We start from the raw sequence: 19,516 nt of genomic DNA on the forward strand, positions 1-19,516 counted from the left end.
GCAACTTTTTATTACTCATTGTGCAGTGGTTCCCAAACTTTTTCTTCTGCGCCCCCCCCAGTGGTTTCCAAACATTTTCTGCGCCCCCCCTATGGATTACAAATGGCTGTCTGGTTGAAGACGCGTGTGACGGGGGGTCGTCAACTTCTTTGGGGGCAAAATGAATGTACGTAGCTGAAAATAGACACCAACATCATAGCCTACAAGATACTTGTTAAGCTTAAGGTTCTGTATTGATATTAGCTAGTCATTATTACCTGCATCCAACAGCTTTACTCAACTCAGTCGGTTAGTTTGGAGGGAAAAACTGTGAAAAGTTCTTTGCGTTTTGCTGGTTTGCTGCCATCATTCTAACACAAACCTACGTAGCTCCGCACAGCAGCAGCAGGTCTCCTTCAGGTGTAAACCCAGCGCGAGCGTCGTAGCGCTCATGTTGCGTTTAAAGGTGGCTTGGAAAAACAGGTTACAACACGTTAACAACAGATTAAACAGTTTTAACTGCTGATAAAAGTGACAGAGGACACAAATATGGGAAGTGTGGAAGCCTCTACTGAATCAAATTAACATAGGAATAACAGATATGTTACTTCGTGGCCCAGAGGAAAAGCCTTGGGCCAGTCAGATGACACCAGATTTAGTGATTTTTATTGTTTTTTTGTTTTGTTTTTTTTTTTTAGAAAAAAAAAAGGTAATTTTGTCTTACATTCTAAACTCTCATTGCATTCACTATGAAGCATGATGGCCAGTTCATTTTTTTCTGCAAAGGTTTTATAATTTTTCTTCATTATCTTCAAAAATAAAATTAAATGGGAGCCTTTAAAAATGACAAAATTCCTGAACAAATGTACGTTTTTTTTTTTTAAAGGTCATGTAACATTTGCGGCTCTAAACGAGTCTAATTCAGCTGCATTGGAGGCAAATATGGATCTTAGCATCGCAAAGGTTGCACGTTCCTGGTTTAAATCAAAGCACATTCAGGTTAGAACGGCCTAGTCAAAGTTCAGATTTAAATTCAGTTGAGATTCAAAGAAGAAGGGGTAACGGTAACGCTTTTTCTATGTCGTGCATAATCAATTGTGCACTACTTTGTTTTTGTCTGCTAACTTGTAGGCAACTTGAGGTTGTAACATGACACAACATGAAAAAGAGCAAAGAAAAACTCCCCATCTTGGAGTTGAATGCAAAAAAACACTTGGAGGTCATCTTAACCTTCCTGCTGCCCGGTCCTCCCTCCCCCTGCTGGACAGTAGAGGCGACAACAAAATGCAGAAAGTAAAATCTTGTTAGGGGAAAAAGGAAAAAAATTAAATAAAATAATAATTAATATATTGATAAAAGCCATCTTGCTGCAAATATTCACTCTAATTACAACCACAGTCATCGATTAACAATTTCAGTTCATCCACAGGTTGTTGTTTGTTTTTTTTTTTATATAAAACAACCCCAACCCATAATCACTCCATCATGTGCGGTTAGACCTCATTTCACAGCCAGACGGTTATCAGCCGCTCGCAGACACATTCAACGTGAAGTCAAACAGATTCTGTTTTTTGTCTACAGCTGTACCAGAATCGGCCTTATCAATAGTTGATGATCTCCTCTTTCATAGTTCTCTTTCACTCCGACGTTCTGTGCCTCCCCGGTGGGAAGAGCGTTTCGCTTTTGATTTAAGTCTTGATGCAGCCCTTTAATACTGGCTTTCCCGAGCAGATTTTTTTTTTCTTCTTTTTTTTTTTTGTGCTCAGGGTAAAGTGGGAGCGAATCCCTCTCTCAATTAGTGCTAAATTAATACCGGAGGATTTAATAACACAGATGCCAGCAGCCTTTAGATCCTGTCCTGCCCTAGGGGTTGTTAAGCAGGGTTGGTGGGAGTGAAGGGGGGGGTGAGATGGGTGGCGGCAGCGAATGATGAGGATCAATGTTCACGCTGATGGAGATTACACCAGAGGAGAGGCGACTGCTTCTGCTGTCTGGCTTCTTTGACCAGAATGGGATTTGAATCATGTGTGTGTGTATATATGTGTGCGTGTGTGTGTGGATAAACAAAATGGATGAAGGATGGCGAAAAGTGTGTGTTTGTGCAACGCACACGCCCTCGCTCTGTGCTGTCATCTGGCTCTTGACTACGACGGCCCAGAGTTTCTCTTGTATACATATCTCCATAGTAACAAGGTTGCAGTTGACATAAAAGTATGCTGTTGCTGTAGCAACGGGGAAAACTGATTTGGCTTTACCGACTTGTATATAAGTGTGTGTGTGTGTGTGTGTGTGTGTGTGTGTGTGTGTGTGTGTGTGTGTGTGTGTGTGCGTGCGCTTCAGAGGTGTTGAGTGGGGAGGGAAAAAAAAAGTATATGTCCTCCTCTTACGTGTTTGTGCGCGGAGCAGCTTGTGGAGAGGTGATTCTGGCAAGGACGGCTCATCTGCTTAAGACAGCACACTCATTAACCCCTCAAACCCATTCCCTTCCTCTCTCTCTCTCTGTCGTCTTCTCTTTTTTTGTCTTGCATACACAGGACAACTCTGACATGCAAACAAACAAACACACACACACATGCACAACCCCTCTCCCCCACCCAAAAACACGCATGGGTGCGTAAAAGGGGCTTGAGCATGCGAGCGCCGCGTCGGTGTGGAAATGAGGGCACATCTCTGCAGACTCTTACTCTACCTGCCAAGAGCCCAGGCTTTATCTGAAGCCGCAATTACAGAATCTCTGTAATTTCACTCAGACTCTTGCCCTTTTTCTTTTCTTTTTTTTTCCCTTCCAAAAGCTTTTCGCCAAGAATATCTGCATGCGAATACACCTCTCTCTTTCTCTTACTCTCCTCCTCTACCTGTTTATTTCCTTTGAACTGAGCGTGCAATTACAGGCTGTAAGATATGTTTCTGTTATACTGCATTGTGTTTTTGTTTTTTTTTTACTTCTTTTTCACTGTTGGAGGAGAGCGAGGGAGTCGCCAAAGGGGACGGGGGGAGGTCAAGTTATGGTTACGAGGGACAAATCGAGATCGCGCTCATGAGGGGAAGGAGGATTCGTGAAAACGGCACCAAGTTAACATTTCCATCAATTTCCAGAGGTGAAGATTAATACGACGGTGGCCTATTTGTTCCAGTGGCTGTATTTCTGGGTCATATCCAGGCAGATGACAAGATGGGGGTCTGGTTCGGAATAAAGCTCGCCGTGTTGCGACGCTTCTGCGCATGTGTGCGTGTGTGTGTGTGTGTTTGTGTGTGTGTGTGTGTGTGTGTGTGTGTGTGTGGCAACTCCAAGTTGCGAGCGTGAGAGCAAGCGAGCGAGTCTGGCTGTTGCCATGGCTTTGTTTACAAACAGGATTCTTCTCCGCGCTGAATGACATGCCTTAATGGCAAGTGTTGTTGCCCTCAGTCTTGTGGATCAGCGCCGGAGATCAATGTGGTAACGGAGCGACGCACGCACACGCCCAAACACACATCGACGGAGTCAGCAATATATCTCTCAAAGCCTCTTATGAAATCACAGCAGAGGGAGAGCGAGGCAGTTTTGTAATCCGAGACTCGCTGTGAAGTCTCTCTGCGTCGCACTTACGTGTGTCGCCCCCGAACTTAACCTCACCCTCGTTCAGACGAGAGGCGCTCGTTGATGTTTTTACGTTTTAAACAGTTAGAGTTTCAGGTGAGGGTGAAATTGCCTGGTTAAAAGTGTTGTTTTTTGTTTTGTTTTTTTTTGGGGGGGGGTTTCATTAAATTGAGCCCACCAGAAGACTGCAACCATGTAGATTTTTTTAAAATAAAAATGTCATACATCTGGTATTTCTTACAGAGATTGCAACATGTTGTCCTGCAAGAGTGACCACAGCCTTTTTCCCTTATTTGGTGAAAAATGACAGGAGCCCTGTTTCCAATCATTGGTTGTTTTCCAATCTTTTAACCAATTCACATTTCTTTATAATATGAAAGCTAAATGCATTCAAACATTTTTATTTTTTTCTGGCCTTCCTACCCTCATTTGTCTTGCATTGCAGGAGCAGAGGCGACGTCACACTGTGTGAAGCTGAAGAAACAGGATTTTACAAAGATTTATTTTTAAATTGCAGTTTAAATTTTGCTTGTCACATGTTAGTGATTAGGATGGTGGCCAGAGCAGTAGGGGTGTAACGGTACAACCTGTCCCTGATGAGACAATAACGCTCCACGAGAACGAGACGTCATTGTAGCAACTGTTTTCGGAGAACGAGTAACCACTAGGAGTAAACATTTTACAAATGGCCAACTGAATGCTTAGTCAGCGTACAATTATTCAGTTCGGAGAGGTGGTGGACACCGCATGACAAAATCGCACTTTAATGCCGCTAAGCATGTGTGACGTCATTAGCATCATTAGCAGCTAACGGTAGGGTAGCGGCAATATTTTTCCAGGGCTTCGTGTCTAGTCTGTCACTTTATCGACGTTTGATTTGCATAGTTTTAAAATCAATGAAATCGTGAGGGCTTCTTAACTTGTAGACTGTCAGTACAGCTATCAGCTAACCTCACTGTCTTATCCTCAAAATAAGCACTTAAAACATAGGAGTCAGATGTTGGTTACAGTGAGACTGACTTCGCTTTGACGAAAACGTTGCTGCGTTTCATTATTGTGAGATCTCACACCTTTGAGATCTCGCCACAGCCTCAGATGTTGGTGTAACTGAAACGTTGTGGTGTGTGTGTGTGTGTGTTCCCCAGCATTTCCGACTTCCTACCTGTTACATGTGAAAAGTCTTACTCTCCTAACCTCTTATGCCATTAGTGCCACAACAGAAATCTATGTCCTAAAATTGGCTTTCTCTTTCTCTTGCATCTTCCACACCAAAGGGTGCTAATAGTGCGACCTTTTAGAGCTTAGGTATGGTGCGTTCACTGACCAGCTGAGCCAGAAATTGTGCTGATTGTCCTTAAAAGGCCCTCAGTGCATCTCTAGTGCCTCTCATGTGAAACATTTTGAAGCTGTGGGCAACATCTTCATAAAAAAGGGAGTTCTTAAATTTCATCAAGATGTCAATAATCTCATTTTTTTAGACGAAGGTTTCCGCTGTTGCAGTCGAGAACAAGAACATAGCCAAATGATCTTAAAGTCACACTTCATAGCATCTGTAATGGATGAATCTTCAGGCCACCCTTTTGTTGACTAAGGTAGATTTAACTGGACTTGCTATGTCTTGGAGCTTTACACACAAACTAAATGAACAAAAACCCAGATTAAGTCAGTTGTAAAAGTAAATTAAAAAAATAAAACAAAGTGTCTTCAACTGCAGATTATCAGAGCCAGCTGCTGTTTCCAGTGAAAGAGCTCATCTGTGCTCTCACACCTGCCTGACAACAAGAAATTTAATTAACCACACAGTAAACATAAGAAAGCATTTAGTGCCTAATTAGAAAGGTAGTAAACCCAGGTGTCGGTGGAGAAAGGGTGCTAAAATGCTCTTTGGTGCTTGAGTGAAAGACGACTTCCTGTCGATGACCGTCACTGTTGACTTGGATTTTAAATAAAGCCGTCGCTGGTTATACAGTGTTTATGGAAAGTATTCAACCCTTTGTATGTTTTATTTATTTATTGCTTTTACAAATCAATCAATATAAACAAAATGTGGCTTTTTTGACAAATATACAAAATGTGGGCCTCTGTTGAATTAGATCAGTCCCTTTAAAAGTGTTCGATATTTAAGCAGTCACTTGTTATATGGCAAATATTTTTATTTAACTATAGTTATTTTGGAGAAATCTGGTTTTGTTTTGACATTAAAGTTTCTGTTTTACGTTTTTGTTGCAAAAGCCAAATTATGTTGATCATGACTGATTTGTAAAAGCAATAAAAAAGATAAAACATCCAAGAGAGTGAATATATTTTTAATAGGTTCTGTAACTATATCAAATTCAAAAGTAGTTTATTTATCCGGAAGGAAAATTAAATATTATTAGTAATAGTTAGATGACTGAATATAATTATTCATTAAAGAGAATTCAGCAATTTTCCAAATATTGCAAAAGTATTGAAGAAAACTTCAATTGCAAATTGGCAAATATAAAAAATATTAGTATATGGCAAATAGAAGACCGATATGTTAAAAAAAATGCATTAAAAAACTTTTTTTAGTTCAGTGATTGAGAAGTTCACTTTTCCATCAACATTTTGTTGTGTTAAAAGCACAGATTTCCATGTATTTTGTGATAGACCAACACAAAGTGCTGCATAGTAGAGAAATTATAGGAAAAAGAGAGATGATTTAAAATTTAGTAAGAAATAAAAATCTGAAAATTTGGCTAGCATTTGTATATAACCCCCTTTTAAGTAACCTTACAAAGGTTCTGTAGTTTTTCTTGCACTCTAACATGGACATGCGCTGCAGCTCTGACTGTTTGCTTGTGGCCAGTGTTGGCCTGCAGACAGATGAACCATTTGACCGTTCTGGGGTCATTTTGCAGAACAGAAAACTTCCCGCCCCTCGTAAAACTGCCACATAGAGCAAAACAGCCAGACTCCGAGCGCTGGCGACACTTTGACATCGGATCACACAAAAGCCTGCGCTGTGCTCTCATCATCTCCCACCTTCAGCAAGTCAGACCGTCTAAGCCTGGCTGTAGGCTGTTTTTTTTTGTGTTTTTTTTTCTCAGCTTATTGCATATGGAAATTATTCCCAACTGTAAAGATCTAGTTCAGAATCCATATGACAGTCTTTCTTCTCAGTCAAACATTCTCCTCTATATGTTTAGGAAAAACCTTCCTGAAATGTGAAAACTCCTGGTTGCTCATTTTGACATATTTTATGTCATTGCATGTCAAAAACCTCGTTGTCGCCATACGTTCCGTCTCGCCCAAAGGCTGCAGTTTAAACATCTGTAAGCGGCTTCCGTTCCACAGAAAAAAGCAACATGTTATCAAGAATTTAGGAGTTTAATTCAGTCCAGGCTCACTATCCCTTTTTTTAAAGTCTATTTTGGCTGTGATGTAAGAAAACTTAGCAGTACTTAAACTTTACTTCACACCAGATGGGCCTATTCTTGGTACGAGCTGAACAACGACGGACTGGATCTGACACTGGAAAAGTCTTCAGTCCCTAAAAGCATCTGTAGATTTATGTGTTTTTGCATAAAATGTCATTAATAAGGAATGAAAGGTGAGAATAATCTAATCATACAAGTCAAATTAGAACTTTACACTGCAAAAAAACCCCAGAAAATCCTACTCAGTATTTTTGGTCTAGTTTCTAGAGCAAATATCTTAGTAGACTTGAAATAAAACAAAACACCTTACAAGTAGCTTTTTAGCAGAATATGGTGGCTTGTCTTAAGTAAATAATTACTTAATATTGATTATTTCACTTGTAATATGAGGAAAAGTTGTTGTTAAAAGTGAAATGACCTGTAGTGGAAATGGTATGTTTTCATCAATACTAATTATTGGCTTAAAAAAAGCTTCTATATTTTGCTCAAAAGTTACTTTAAAGTTAATTTTATCTCATTTCAAGTGTACCAATATATTATATAGTACTAAAAACTAGACCAACACTACTTGTGTAAGAGTTTGTGTTTTTAAAATGTATTTCCACAACCCTTCTATTTTACAAAAAGTCACTTTTTTTCTGAACAATAAACATTAAAAACTTGCCATATTGCTCAGTCATGTGTCTGATCTGTGCTGCTCTGCAGCTGCTGTCTTATTTTGGTCCTCTTGTTTATGTGTATACAATGTGTACAGTAATGGTGGATCCTTGTAGCACAGTGATTTTAATCAGGGTTTGTTAAAGCATTTCCGCTGCCTGGGGGTGTCATTTATTGAACCTGTATGCAGTTGTAATAATATAGATTGAGTCATGTTGTGCAGATAACAAAGCCAGTTACTCTGATGCTTGCATTTAGAGTTTAACTGAGTGTGTGTATGTGTGTGTGTGTGATCTGGGCTTTACATATTATGTCTAATTTCAAACAGAGGTTCAAACAATGAATCCAGAGCTGGAGACGCATAAGTATTTGTAGCTGTTGTTTCAGTGGGAGAAGTTACTTTTTCGTAGCGGTGGTTATTTATTTTATTGAATATAATTTATCGTGATAAATGAAAAGAATTTTGACTTATTGTTGTCTCAACAAATTTCAATGAATGGTGCTAAAAAACCTGACGATATTATGGGAAGTGTTATTTTTGCTTTTGCTTTTTTTCTCTCCACCGTTTCTTCCACAACAGCGTCAATAAATATTCCAGAATGTGATTACATGTTTTTAATGTGTGCAGTTTTTCAGTGGTGTTCTGAATCAGCCTGCTTCAAATATGAATGTTTTTCAAGAACAATATTTGTGTTTACCGCACTGTCAATGCTGTACCACCTAAATGACTTAATCATAACTTTTAGCATTATCACAGTATGGTACCACAAAATATCACGATAAAATTACAATTCTGTGTCACCAACCTCTAGTTTTTAGTCAGTTTTTCTCACCAAACTAAGACATGACTGCCGTATGTCAAATCTGTGAAGGTTGGCATCAAGAATCCAATGTGATCCATTTTATGAAAGTTCACAGAATGAGTCAAGAACAAAAAGGCCAAGGTGAGATCTTCTTGGTTTTCTATTGCGTGGTTCCATCAGCATCAGCAATTATTTTTGAACCAAATTGAACTTCCTCAAAGGATTAAGCAAGCTAACTGTAGGTTGCAAGATTATTCAGCAATATCCACATAGGGTGAAAATTGAAAGCTCAGTGGTCTTAAAAGGCTTCTTATGTGTTCAATTTAACATAAAACTCGGCGAAACTGTGAAACATTTTAAGAGTCAAAATAACAACTGCAATTATCGCTATCAGTTTTGCAGGTTAGCAAATAGCTTAAGTTAGAGCCACAGAATGACTCATCCCTACTGCAGGCCCCCTGTAAGCAAAGCAATAATGGCCGCTCCTTTTAAGTTCGGATCATTGGCAGTGAAAACCCAAGCGTGTCAGATCCCGTCTAGGTGTTGGTGAATGTAATCTCTTCCATGTTTTACTCTGGATTTCATGTTGCTGTGTGGAAATCCCTGATTCGACCCTCGTTTTTCATTTCTTCCATGTCTCTTAATTTGGGACTATTTCACATGAGGATTTATACATTATTTACCTATCTACAATAGACTGTTTTGGTGATTTACTGTTAACCAATTCACTATTGTTTTCACTTATAGCCATTGTGTTACTTAAAACTAGCTCAGCTAGCTGTTTTTGTTGTTTTGGCCATTATTTCGGCTCTATAACAAACTGGGCTCATTAGATGCTTGGCTTGATGAAAGCTGCTAATATAGAAAACATTGAATTGTGTCTGCTTTTTTTTCATACAAAATGCTCAGAGAGGACTGCTACCCTTTTTCATAGTTCATTGAATATGTAGCAGCTGGTTAGCTTAGCTAAGCATGAAGATCAGCAGCTCACCTCGCTCTGTTCAGGTATGGCATAATTCGATGCTCGTGTTACTCTCAGGGGTTAACAAGTTTGCTTAGGTGTAAAACAGCAAGGCGGTGCTTTCCAGAGCTAACCAACCTCTAAGTATCACATTAGACAAACAGTTCAATGCTCTGCAAAAGTAAGCCCACCCTTTGAAATTTTCCACATTTTACTTCTGGTGGAGCAACACAAAGTAGTGCATAATTTTAACTGAAGAGGAAAAACAATGCCCCATTTTGTTTTTTTGTTTTTTCCAATTAAAAGCCTAAAAAATATGTTGTGGATCTGTATGAAGCTGCCCATTTGGCAAACCATATTTCACCCCCACATGAGCCAGAAAATTTAATTTTGCTCTTGTTTGATAAGGTCTATGGTTGTGAAAAACTCCAAACAATAGCAATGTTTTTGCCCAAATGTCATGTGAATTTTAAGCAAATTCTTTCAAATGTCTCAAAAAATAAAGAGAGAGAAAATTCAAATTAGGCAAGTTTTCATCTACTGGTTTGCAGCAAATTAACCAGGCTTTTCAAAACGTAGTTTTGTCAGATGTTGACATTAGTGTGGCTGTAATAAGCAGGAAGTGGAGGTTGCAAACCAGCATGTACCACACATCTCAGAAAAATGCAACAAAGTTTTCAGGGATGTGTTGCTATCAGGCAAGGTGTAATTGTTCCTTAATGTCAGCTAGTATTAGCGCTGTTACATGTTTTTTTAACGCAGAGAAAGAAATATGACTTCAAAATGTGCACAAAAAGTCATTGATGGAAACACGCCTACTGTCGTCGTCTTGTTACTTAACAAAGACCAAATTTGAGGATTGCGTAATTAATTGTTCTCTAAACAGATACTCCAACCAAAACTGTATGTCTGTTCTGATAAGATCACTTGTGAAGACAATTTTTTTATTTTATTTTGGGGTATCAGAACAAAGGGCAAAGAAACAAAAGTCTTTACCTTTCAACTTCAAGGTGATGCATGCCTCTGTGTTGCTTTGTCAGTTTAATCCCAATAAAAAAGAAAAAAAAAACACGAATGTTTGTAGCTCTAATATAATGAATGTTCAATAGTCCAAGGAGTTCAAAGGCACTTTCATCTCATTTCTTTCTGTAGGTGTAATTTGTCAAACTGTCCCTTTAACCCAGAATAATTCTAATTGGGTACAGATGACAAAAGGACGGGCTAATCTGAACAGTCTTAGCCGTGGTGCGAGATTGTGACAGGTAAATGTTCATGCGACAGGATAATCATGCATTCAGGAATGCAGTGGCAGGGCTGTGTGGTTGCTACCAGCAAGGTCAGTGGCAGCAGGACTTTTTAATATCTCCCATTTCCATGGGAGACCAGCCCCAACAGCTTATATAACACAGGAAACAGATGTTAGCAACTCACAATCATCCCTCTATCTGACTTTTTCTCTGCCCCCTCCCCTCCTCTCTCCTCTTTCTCTCCCCCCCCGCCTTCTAAATCGTATGATAATGTGTCCCAGACATGCCTGTTTTCTTCATCACCTGTATGTTCCAGGACATAAAAGGACCACTGCTCTCTAAATTAATTCTCAGCCCGTTCTTCTAATTTCTTTTTTCTTTTTTAAAGTTGTCTATAAAGTCTAATGCGCTCCCTTGTCAGATTTAGTTTCATACTTTATCGGGTACTTCTCAAAAGTAAGGGGCGAACCTTTCAAAGTGAGGGGATTATTTGTTGTGTAATCCTGCTCGTACGCTGCATGGCGCTGCGGTTATGTGACTATTTTCAGGAACATGTTGGATGTGGAACATAAATGAGGGCAAAAAGGAAAAAAAAAAATTGCTCATCCCGACAGAGGATGGAAGAGAGGAGATGGACAGTTCTTATTAAGCCCGAAGTCGTCAGAAACCAATTCTTGACATCACACTGGCTGCCCATATCTCAACTTTATGACATTGTTTGAAAACGCAAACTCCATTTTACCTTTGCTTGCTTCCATAATGATGCCTGTTGCCAAGGCGACTGCTATAACCCAGGTTACCGACCCTTCCTGTGAGATGCACCGTGTGATTGGCCTGGCGGCCGAGAAGGAGGGGGGTCTGTGGTTGGAGGAGCGGGATTGGCTGGCTGGTTGGCAGAGGCGAGGACCCCCCAGCAGACAGACATTCAGGAGAGAGCATTGATTTAATCGGTCGGCAGCCCAGGCAGACACCATTCACACATATAGATACATCTACACAAACACTGGCAGCGTGGCAGTGTTGCAGGTTGGGTGGGGTTTGGTGGATTTTGGCCCAGTGGGGGTCACCTCTGTGGGAGTTTGTGTATGTGTGTGCAATATCATGCTCTCCAGGAGAAGGCGTCGCTGGCAGTCATAGAAGCACTCCTAGGAGCAGACCATGCTGGGTAATATCACACTCCTCAGGGAACTCACTATGCACACGCGCACACACACATTAACCCACACATACACGCACAGAGTAAGGCTTGACACATATGGGCTGCATTCAACACAGCTGACATAACAATGCAAAGACCCAGACAGGGCGGTTGCAGACACAAATCAGCATATGCTCTATTAGCTTCTTAAATTTTCTCAATGTTGGAGGGCTGAAGTTGGCCAGACATGGGTTGTTGATTCTGCTACACAGGAGGGAGGTAAGGAAATGAGTAGAGGCTCTGCTTGGTCTTCACACAAACGTCCTTCTGAGCCACTGGCCACTAGACTAGGAGTCATCTTAGCTGTGCCACAATATACAGTAAGCAGGATAGTGAAGGTAAATGATGTACAGCGCATAATCAAGTCCAGAGCTCTTCACACTATGTTCAGTTATTCACACATTCACAAGCTCATAGTGACAAGCTACTAAATAGTAGCCACAGCGGTCCTGGGGCAGTCTAACAGAGGCGAGGCTGCCATGCACCGGCACCACCGGGCCTCTGACCAACACCAGCAGGGAAAGCGGGTGAAGAGTGTTGCCCAAGGACACAACAACAGAGATGGACGGACTGGTGATTGAACTGGCAACCCACTGATTGTATCGGTAGTACAGTCAACTGTACCCATGTGAAGTTTGCTAATCTCTCCTGGAGCTTTAACTCAATGGTCAGATAAAGCAAAGTTGAGGTTTGGTCTGCAACGATGCACAGATATGCGGGAAAGCACCTCCCACATATTCATACATGCGGGATGTATGAATATGCATTCCACAAGAACAAACTGTTCAACTCCGAGTTGAAAAGTTGAGAGAGTCGATACTGTTGGGCTGAAACCTGGAGGACAAGCAAATTCTCAAACTAGAAAAACTCAAACATTCCTGAACATATGTCTTAGAAGAATTCTCGGTATTTGCTGGCCAGACATTATCAGTAACATCAGCCTACAGGAAAGGACTTACAAACTGTCAGTAGAGGCAGAAATCAGGAAGAAAACATGGAGTTGGGTAGGACAGACTCTACACAAATCGCCAACCAACACAACCAGACTTTCAGGTGGAACCCCTAAGGCAAGCGAAAGAGAGGCCATCCAAGAAACACCAGGCGAGACAGACATAAAAAAGATTGGCTACACGTGGAACCAACTAGAACGAACTGCTGAAGACTGAAATCTGGGGAGTTCTTCCTTTGGCAGCCCATACCCTGGTGTGGTGAAGGACAAAAGATTTATTAGAACAAAATATGGATTATTTTGACAACTTTTCCTAGAACAGTGGATAATCTAAGGAGACTATGCAAAAAAAAAAAGAAAAGTGGTAAAAGACTGCTTTCTCTGTATAATGCCAGCAATGTATTAGTTTGAAGCGTCTGTGGTGGAATCATGTTGATTAAAAAGAAAGACTGGCTGTTTTTAGACTGACTTACAACTGTGTTTAGTGTTATATTATCAGATATATCTCTAGTGATGATAGGAAATGCATGACGGGTTTTCAGATCAGTCACGACTTAATGCTTCTGGCCCATGTGTCACTTCCCTCTTTGTAGATTACTTGTTATACTTCCAGACAGCAGAAGTCTACAGCCACTTTTGCATGGTGACATCTACCCAGCCCCTGCACCTATCATTCAACAGCGTACCACAAAGCGATCTGAACACAACGACTTACATGGTGTTCATCCTTCGTCCCGCCACGGGCAAAACCTGTTTGATTTTGCCACTTCCACACAGAGAGGGCTGGTAGATCCACAGACGGGCAGAGTGTTTGCACCGCTGCCTTTCTCTGTAATCTATAGGCTGGCTTCCTTTAGAGTATGAGCTGACAGCTTCATTAGGAGAAGGATTGGGGGTGGGAGAGGGTGCTTTGATCTAAAAATACACACAGTTGTCGCCTCTGGAGTGGAGAAAGTTCAAGTTTTCCGATCTTCTTCAAAAAGCTGTGTTTTGTCTTTGTTGTTTTGTTTTTTTTTGTTTTGTTTTTTGTTTTGTTTTTCTTGTTCAAGGAGAAGCTGGCAATGGGAGAAGGCGGCTCTGGCATTGAGGGTGTATTAGTTTTCCATCCCTCAGAGTGTTGTCTATTTGTGGAACATGTGAGTGTTTGGATGGCATGTGATCTGGAATGGGTTTGGGCAGTAATATTCAACACACACCGCTGTTTTTCTCAGTCTTTCACTCAGCAGGAATGCAGAATTTGTTCTCTCAACAGGTGGTTTGGCTAATAAGGGACATTCGCTTCTCCACCTGGTGGCTCCGGTCCGCCTGATGTGAAGAATCCAACGTGCTTTAGGAGGTTTTACTTCCAATCTGATATCTCTCGTTTGTTCTTCTCTTCTCTCTCTCAGAGCATAGGCAAAGGCTCCCTGTGGTCCATAGATCCAGAGTACAGGCACAACCTGATCCAGGCGCTGAAGAAGACGCCGTATCATCCTTATTCGCCCAGTTTGGCCACACCTTCCACCTCCCCGCCCAGCCTGCCTCAGACGTTTCACCACAGGTAAGAAACCAACAGAGAAAAGCTGAGATCTTCTGTGACTTTAATCTCCTTTACAGCTAGATCAAGGTTGTAGAGGCCTTGATTGGAATTTCTCCGTTTTGTATCTCTGTGATTGTTCTGTCCTGTCACACAACTTGTTTTACAGTTGACTATTGAGCCAGAAATAAATAATAGCTATGCAATAGTGTGTTTTGCTTCATGACCAGGTTTACCTTGGTGGGTAAACAACTTGCGCAATTGTCAATCCACCATAAACTCAACTTCTCCTGGGTCCTACTAGACCAGAAAGGTGTGCCACTAACCTGGTGCAAAGTTTGCTTTGCAAACATTAGGATTTATTGAACTAAGTTCAATAAATCCTAATGTATTTCAGTTGGTCTTTAGCTGACAGAAATACACAAAGTAGCACATAATCATGAAAATGATGTATGATTTTAAACAGTAGAACCACCTTCCTGGTCTTTTTGGGGCATGTCTGACTAAGCCGGTCACAATAAGCAATAACTCAATGAATCACATGATAAATTAAACTGAGTCACAGTTTTCATTTGCATTCTTGTTTGTGTCGTTCACTTAATCTTTTAAGAAAAGCTGCCCTTTAATATTAATGAAAAGCCGTCATTTTGAGAAATGCTGCAAACATTTGTTTTTTTGCCGAAGTACTAACTGGCAGTTTTGCGTGTTATTCCTGTTTGAGCCTCATGATGACTCTGTTTTGAAGGGCAATTTATTTTGTTTAAAACTTAATAATCCTTTTTATTTATTGCTTTGTTTAATTATTTTGAATATTTAAAAAATGTCTTCCTGTTCCGATTTTAAATGTTCTTTGGAAATGATCGTTTATTGATCTGTGAGAATGTGTGCTTGAATTCTTATCAGTATACTAGTTGAAAACGGTCTCAAAACAACGATATCATTTATCGCAATAGTCTTTGGGACAACATATCATCCAGCAAAATATGTTATCAGCTACGACTGAAAATAAAAAGTTTTGACCATTGTTCTGTGTGAAATAACTCAATCAGATTAGCCAGGCGTCTGTGAATGTGCATTTCCCAGCCTACCACTGATTCTGATGTTGATTTAGTTTTGGACTTTGACTGGGCCATTCTGACACCTCCATATGCTTTGACTTAAACGATTCAGTTGTAAGTCTTGCTGTATATTTTGGTGTTAGGTTAGGTTTTCTCTCTGGAATATCCTATATTTTACTTTAATTTTTTAAAAACATCACCAAAGCATAATTCTATCAGCACCATGCTTTCACAGAACAGCTGTATTTATGGAGAGATCAAATCACCCACAGGTGGACTCTATGTACAAACTAGGGAGACTTCTCAAGGCATTTTGGGTATTTTTTGTATTTTTATTTGTAAGAAATAAAAACCATGTATCTTTTTTATGCCACTTCATAATAATGCTCATATTTGTTTCTTTCTCTAACATACTATGGCTTAGTCAAGGTGATGGATTACCTTGACCTTTGGCTGGTCTCTTACATGGTACCACTGTTATGTTATCCCATAGTTTTACATGAAATGAAAATAAACTATTTTTAATAAGTAGAAAATCCAACAGCTGTACCTGATCAAAAAAAAGTTAAACCTCCTACCGAATCAAATACACCAAACATACTTATTAATTAGTAGCTAGTGTGAACTAATCTGCCAATATATGAACCCTCCTTATTTAACTTTTTTTTTTTTATCATGGAGACATTTTTTATTAAGTTAAACTAAAACATGAACATACAAAGTGCAATTGTCTGCTTAAATGTTGCAAAAATATAGAAAGTATGACTCGGACACTCATGCTTTAGGTAATGACTGAGTCCTTTGACTCTTTCATAAATAAAAAGAAACAAATTCTGGAGGAAAAAAGTTAACTGGAAGTTTCGAATCAGTTTTCTCCTCTACTTTCACATGTAAATGTGCTTCAGATGTTTTCATTTGGAGCAAAAGTTTCCAACTACGACACCAGATATATGGATTACAGGTGGTGGGGTGAAAAAAATAAATAAATAAAACCCCACTTTTCCCACGACAAATGACTCAGATATACATTTCTATTAGAGTGCGTAGGAGTTTTAGTGGATCTCCGAAATTAAAGACCACCAATCAAACATGCCGTGCCAATATCCAATTATAACATAAAACCTACAGCGTGCATTCACCTCCCTGTCTCCCATCTGTCGCTGGCGCTCTGCATCGGCGCGCTGCAGGCGTCGGAGCTGACCCGCTCCATCCTCTCCTCCAATCCTTTTTATTTTTATTTTTTGCACGCTGCTTTCATGCAACAACAGTCCTGTCTTTCTCGCCCTCAGGCGCATCTCAGGTAAAGAAGAAGGGGGAAAAAAGCCCCTTTTTATTTTTTTTTTTCGGCACATGTTCGCTCCATCAACCCCTCCAACCCCCCCCCCCCCCCCCCCCCCCACCCCCCTCTGCCGCATCTCCTCCGGCTTCTTCCACACCTCCATCTCCCTTTTTTTCTTCTTCTCTTGTCTCCCCTTTTAATGTCCCGCACACACCCTCCCGTTCGTCCTCAGGCATACAATGGCGACCGGCGAGGCAGCCTCCTCTTCATCTTCTTTATTTATCCCTGCTGTAATTCATCTCTTCTTTCCACTCTTTCCCCCTCTCCCTCCATCACTTTATCATTCAATTAAATCCTCCTTTGTCTACGCTCACTTTTCCACACCGCGCAGTGAGAGCATCCTCTCATCCTTGCATTATGACCTCTCCACCTCCCTCCATCATCCCCCCTTTTTTGCTAACTTCTCAGTATCCTGCACCTCCATCTATCCCTGCGGATATGTCAGAGAGAGGTACCATTAGTTTTTTCTTCTTCTTCTTCCCTTTCGCTGTGTCCAACCAGCAGCCCTCCACCCCCCACCCCCCCCAAACCCTCCCCCCATCCAGCTGATCTGGGCAGGTTGGCTCGCAGAGCCAGCGGACTGTGTAAGACAGAATAATTGGTTCACCATAAAATGTAAAAGTGTCATTTTGAACAATGAGGTATGGGGAAGTGGAACAAATTGGAGGCTGGATTCGGAACATGGAGGGGTGCGGGGGGATGAGGCTGTTCATTTGCATTCTGACACACACAGAGGGGAAGCGGGAGAGAGAGAGTAAGGGGAACTGGAGGTCCCCATGTGATGCAGCACCTGCACTCTCTCTGTGTCTGTGTGTGTGTGCGTGTGTGTGTGTGTGTGTGTTTGTACTGTATTCACTTCAGTTACAGTACACAGTTCTTATATTTATAAAACGTCCTTCACAGTGTGTTGTAACGTGAGATGTCTGGCTCTGCCCGGGTTTCCACAAACTCCAGCGAATGGGTTTGTGATGGAAGTCAGCAGTGAAGAGTTCCTTTTTAATCGAGCTTAAATGTTTAGATTGTACAAAAAACAGGTTTGATTTTATTTACTAATGTGGGGAAAAGGCTGTACAAATCAGCTTGATATTATGTGAAAAGTAGCTTCAACCTAAACCAAATAGCTGGTTGTGCCACATTTGGTGGTGGCTATTTACACCAAGTGCTAGCTACCACTGGTAATGAATATTTTATGTCGCCGTTGAGAAGTTTTGGCACACAGTTCCTTATAAAAATGTTTTGAATCGGCCACAATCAAGACACGTCAACTGCATCTATATCTGGACTTTAACTGGGCCACTGTAAAACTGTTTATTTTTTTTTTTCATATTGAGGCATTTAAAAGAAGAGTTACACTGGAAAAGACAAAATATTACCTTGTATTTTTTTGTTCATATCTCAGTATACTTGAAATAAGACATGACTTACTTAATAGTAACTTTTCATGAAGATATGGTAACTTAAGCCAATAATTCTTTAATATTGTGTTGAAAAAATAATTCTAATTCCACTGGCAGATTATTTTACTTAGACATTTTCCCCATCTTTTTTCCTATATACTAGTAGTAGTAATAGTAGTTTTTTTTTATCAATATAATGGAATCATTGACTTAAAGCAAGTGCATTTATCTTGCTGAAAACCTATTGGTAAGTTAGTTTTGATTATCAATAATTACCAGAACTCGACGATGGCAGTGCAGGTTTTGCATGAGATGAGATTGTCTTCTCGTGAAGTTACTCAGTATGTGGGATGTACAGCTTTCACTGTGGCTAGGTGTTGGAATCAAGGTGTGTAACCAGAGAGGTTGTGGTTTTCTTCTGTCAAAAACCCAGATTCATCCGATGAGACGACCCAACAAGCAGTGGAGAGTCTTGCGGAGGAAAACCTTGTATCTGTGCCTCTCTGCTGTTCATACAGGGTTGTGTTCCAGTTGAGCTGCTCCTCTCTGCCTCTCACTGACCGGTAGCTTTCTCAGCTTTCGGGGGTGGAGGGGTTGATAGTTTGAGATGGTAATTTGAACAGATGTTCTCTCCCAGCACAATACAGACACTGCTGAGGCATTTCTGGCTAAAACAAAGATGAAAGGGTGCTCTTACACGTCACTAGCAATACCAAAAGCAGTTTCACATTGACGAGACAGACAGTTGGAGTGGCAAAGATTTGAGAGTGCATTTCAGTGCAAATCCACCTGCTTTTCTTAGTTCTTTCGATTGGCTGTTCTTTCCTTTGTTTCTGGGATTTTATCTTATTTACATGTTACAAACTGCATGCGTTTTAAGTATAGGTTATACTATACTATAAATTTGCTTATTTGCGGATTTCTTCTTAGAGCACACCAAAAGTATTCAAAAGTAAATGCATCTTGGGAAACTGAAATACCCAAGATGCTGTTGGCTGCCGCTTGTAAAGCAGCCAATCCAGGAGTGCTTTTTATTTTCCTTAACACTGATTGACTTTTCCACCAAAAGCAGAGGAAGATGAGGAAGACTGTGCATGTTAGCTCATGTGGCAGTGCTAAGACGGTTTCTACTGTGTGTATTAATGCATGTTAAGTTATACTTGGTGTTTGAACTATTAAAATAAGGAATTGGAAGCATTTTTAGAAGGAATCTCAAGTATTCATGGATTACAATATTTCATCTTTTAATAGGCGGCTGTGGTACCTAACTATGGCGAATATTTTTATGTTTTACAACACTCCCTTGACACTTTTGCGTAATGTTATTATATAATTACTTCCTCTGTGGTGCTGACCTTTGACCTACCGACAGTTGGACCCATAGACATAATATAAGGATAGACGCCTCATGGACCGCTCTCGCCTATTGTCGCT

The 19,516-nt window shown here is 40.5% G+C and overlaps 1 protein-coding gene across 1 annotated transcript in view; it reads left to right on the forward strand.

Moving 5' to 3' along the window:
* Window positions 1–19,516, forward strand: part of ches1 (checkpoint suppressor 1) — a 90,923-nt gene that overhangs the window by 44,241 nt on the left and 27,166 nt on the right. The window contains exon 3 of the mRNA XM_015048033.1: window positions 14,161–14,312. Coding sequence (XP_014903519.1) covers window positions 14,161–14,312 — 152 coding nt within the window. The remainder of the gene's footprint in view (window positions 1–14,160; window positions 14,313–19,516) is intronic.

Source organism: Poecilia latipinna, unplaced genomic scaffold (assembly GCF_001443285.1).
Source record: "Poecilia latipinna isolate Pla-1442-1.1 unplaced genomic scaffold, P_latipinna-1.0 Scaffold857, whole genome shotgun sequence".
Taxonomy (NCBI): domain Eukaryota; kingdom Metazoa; phylum Chordata; class Actinopteri; order Cyprinodontiformes; family Poeciliidae; genus Poecilia; species Poecilia latipinna.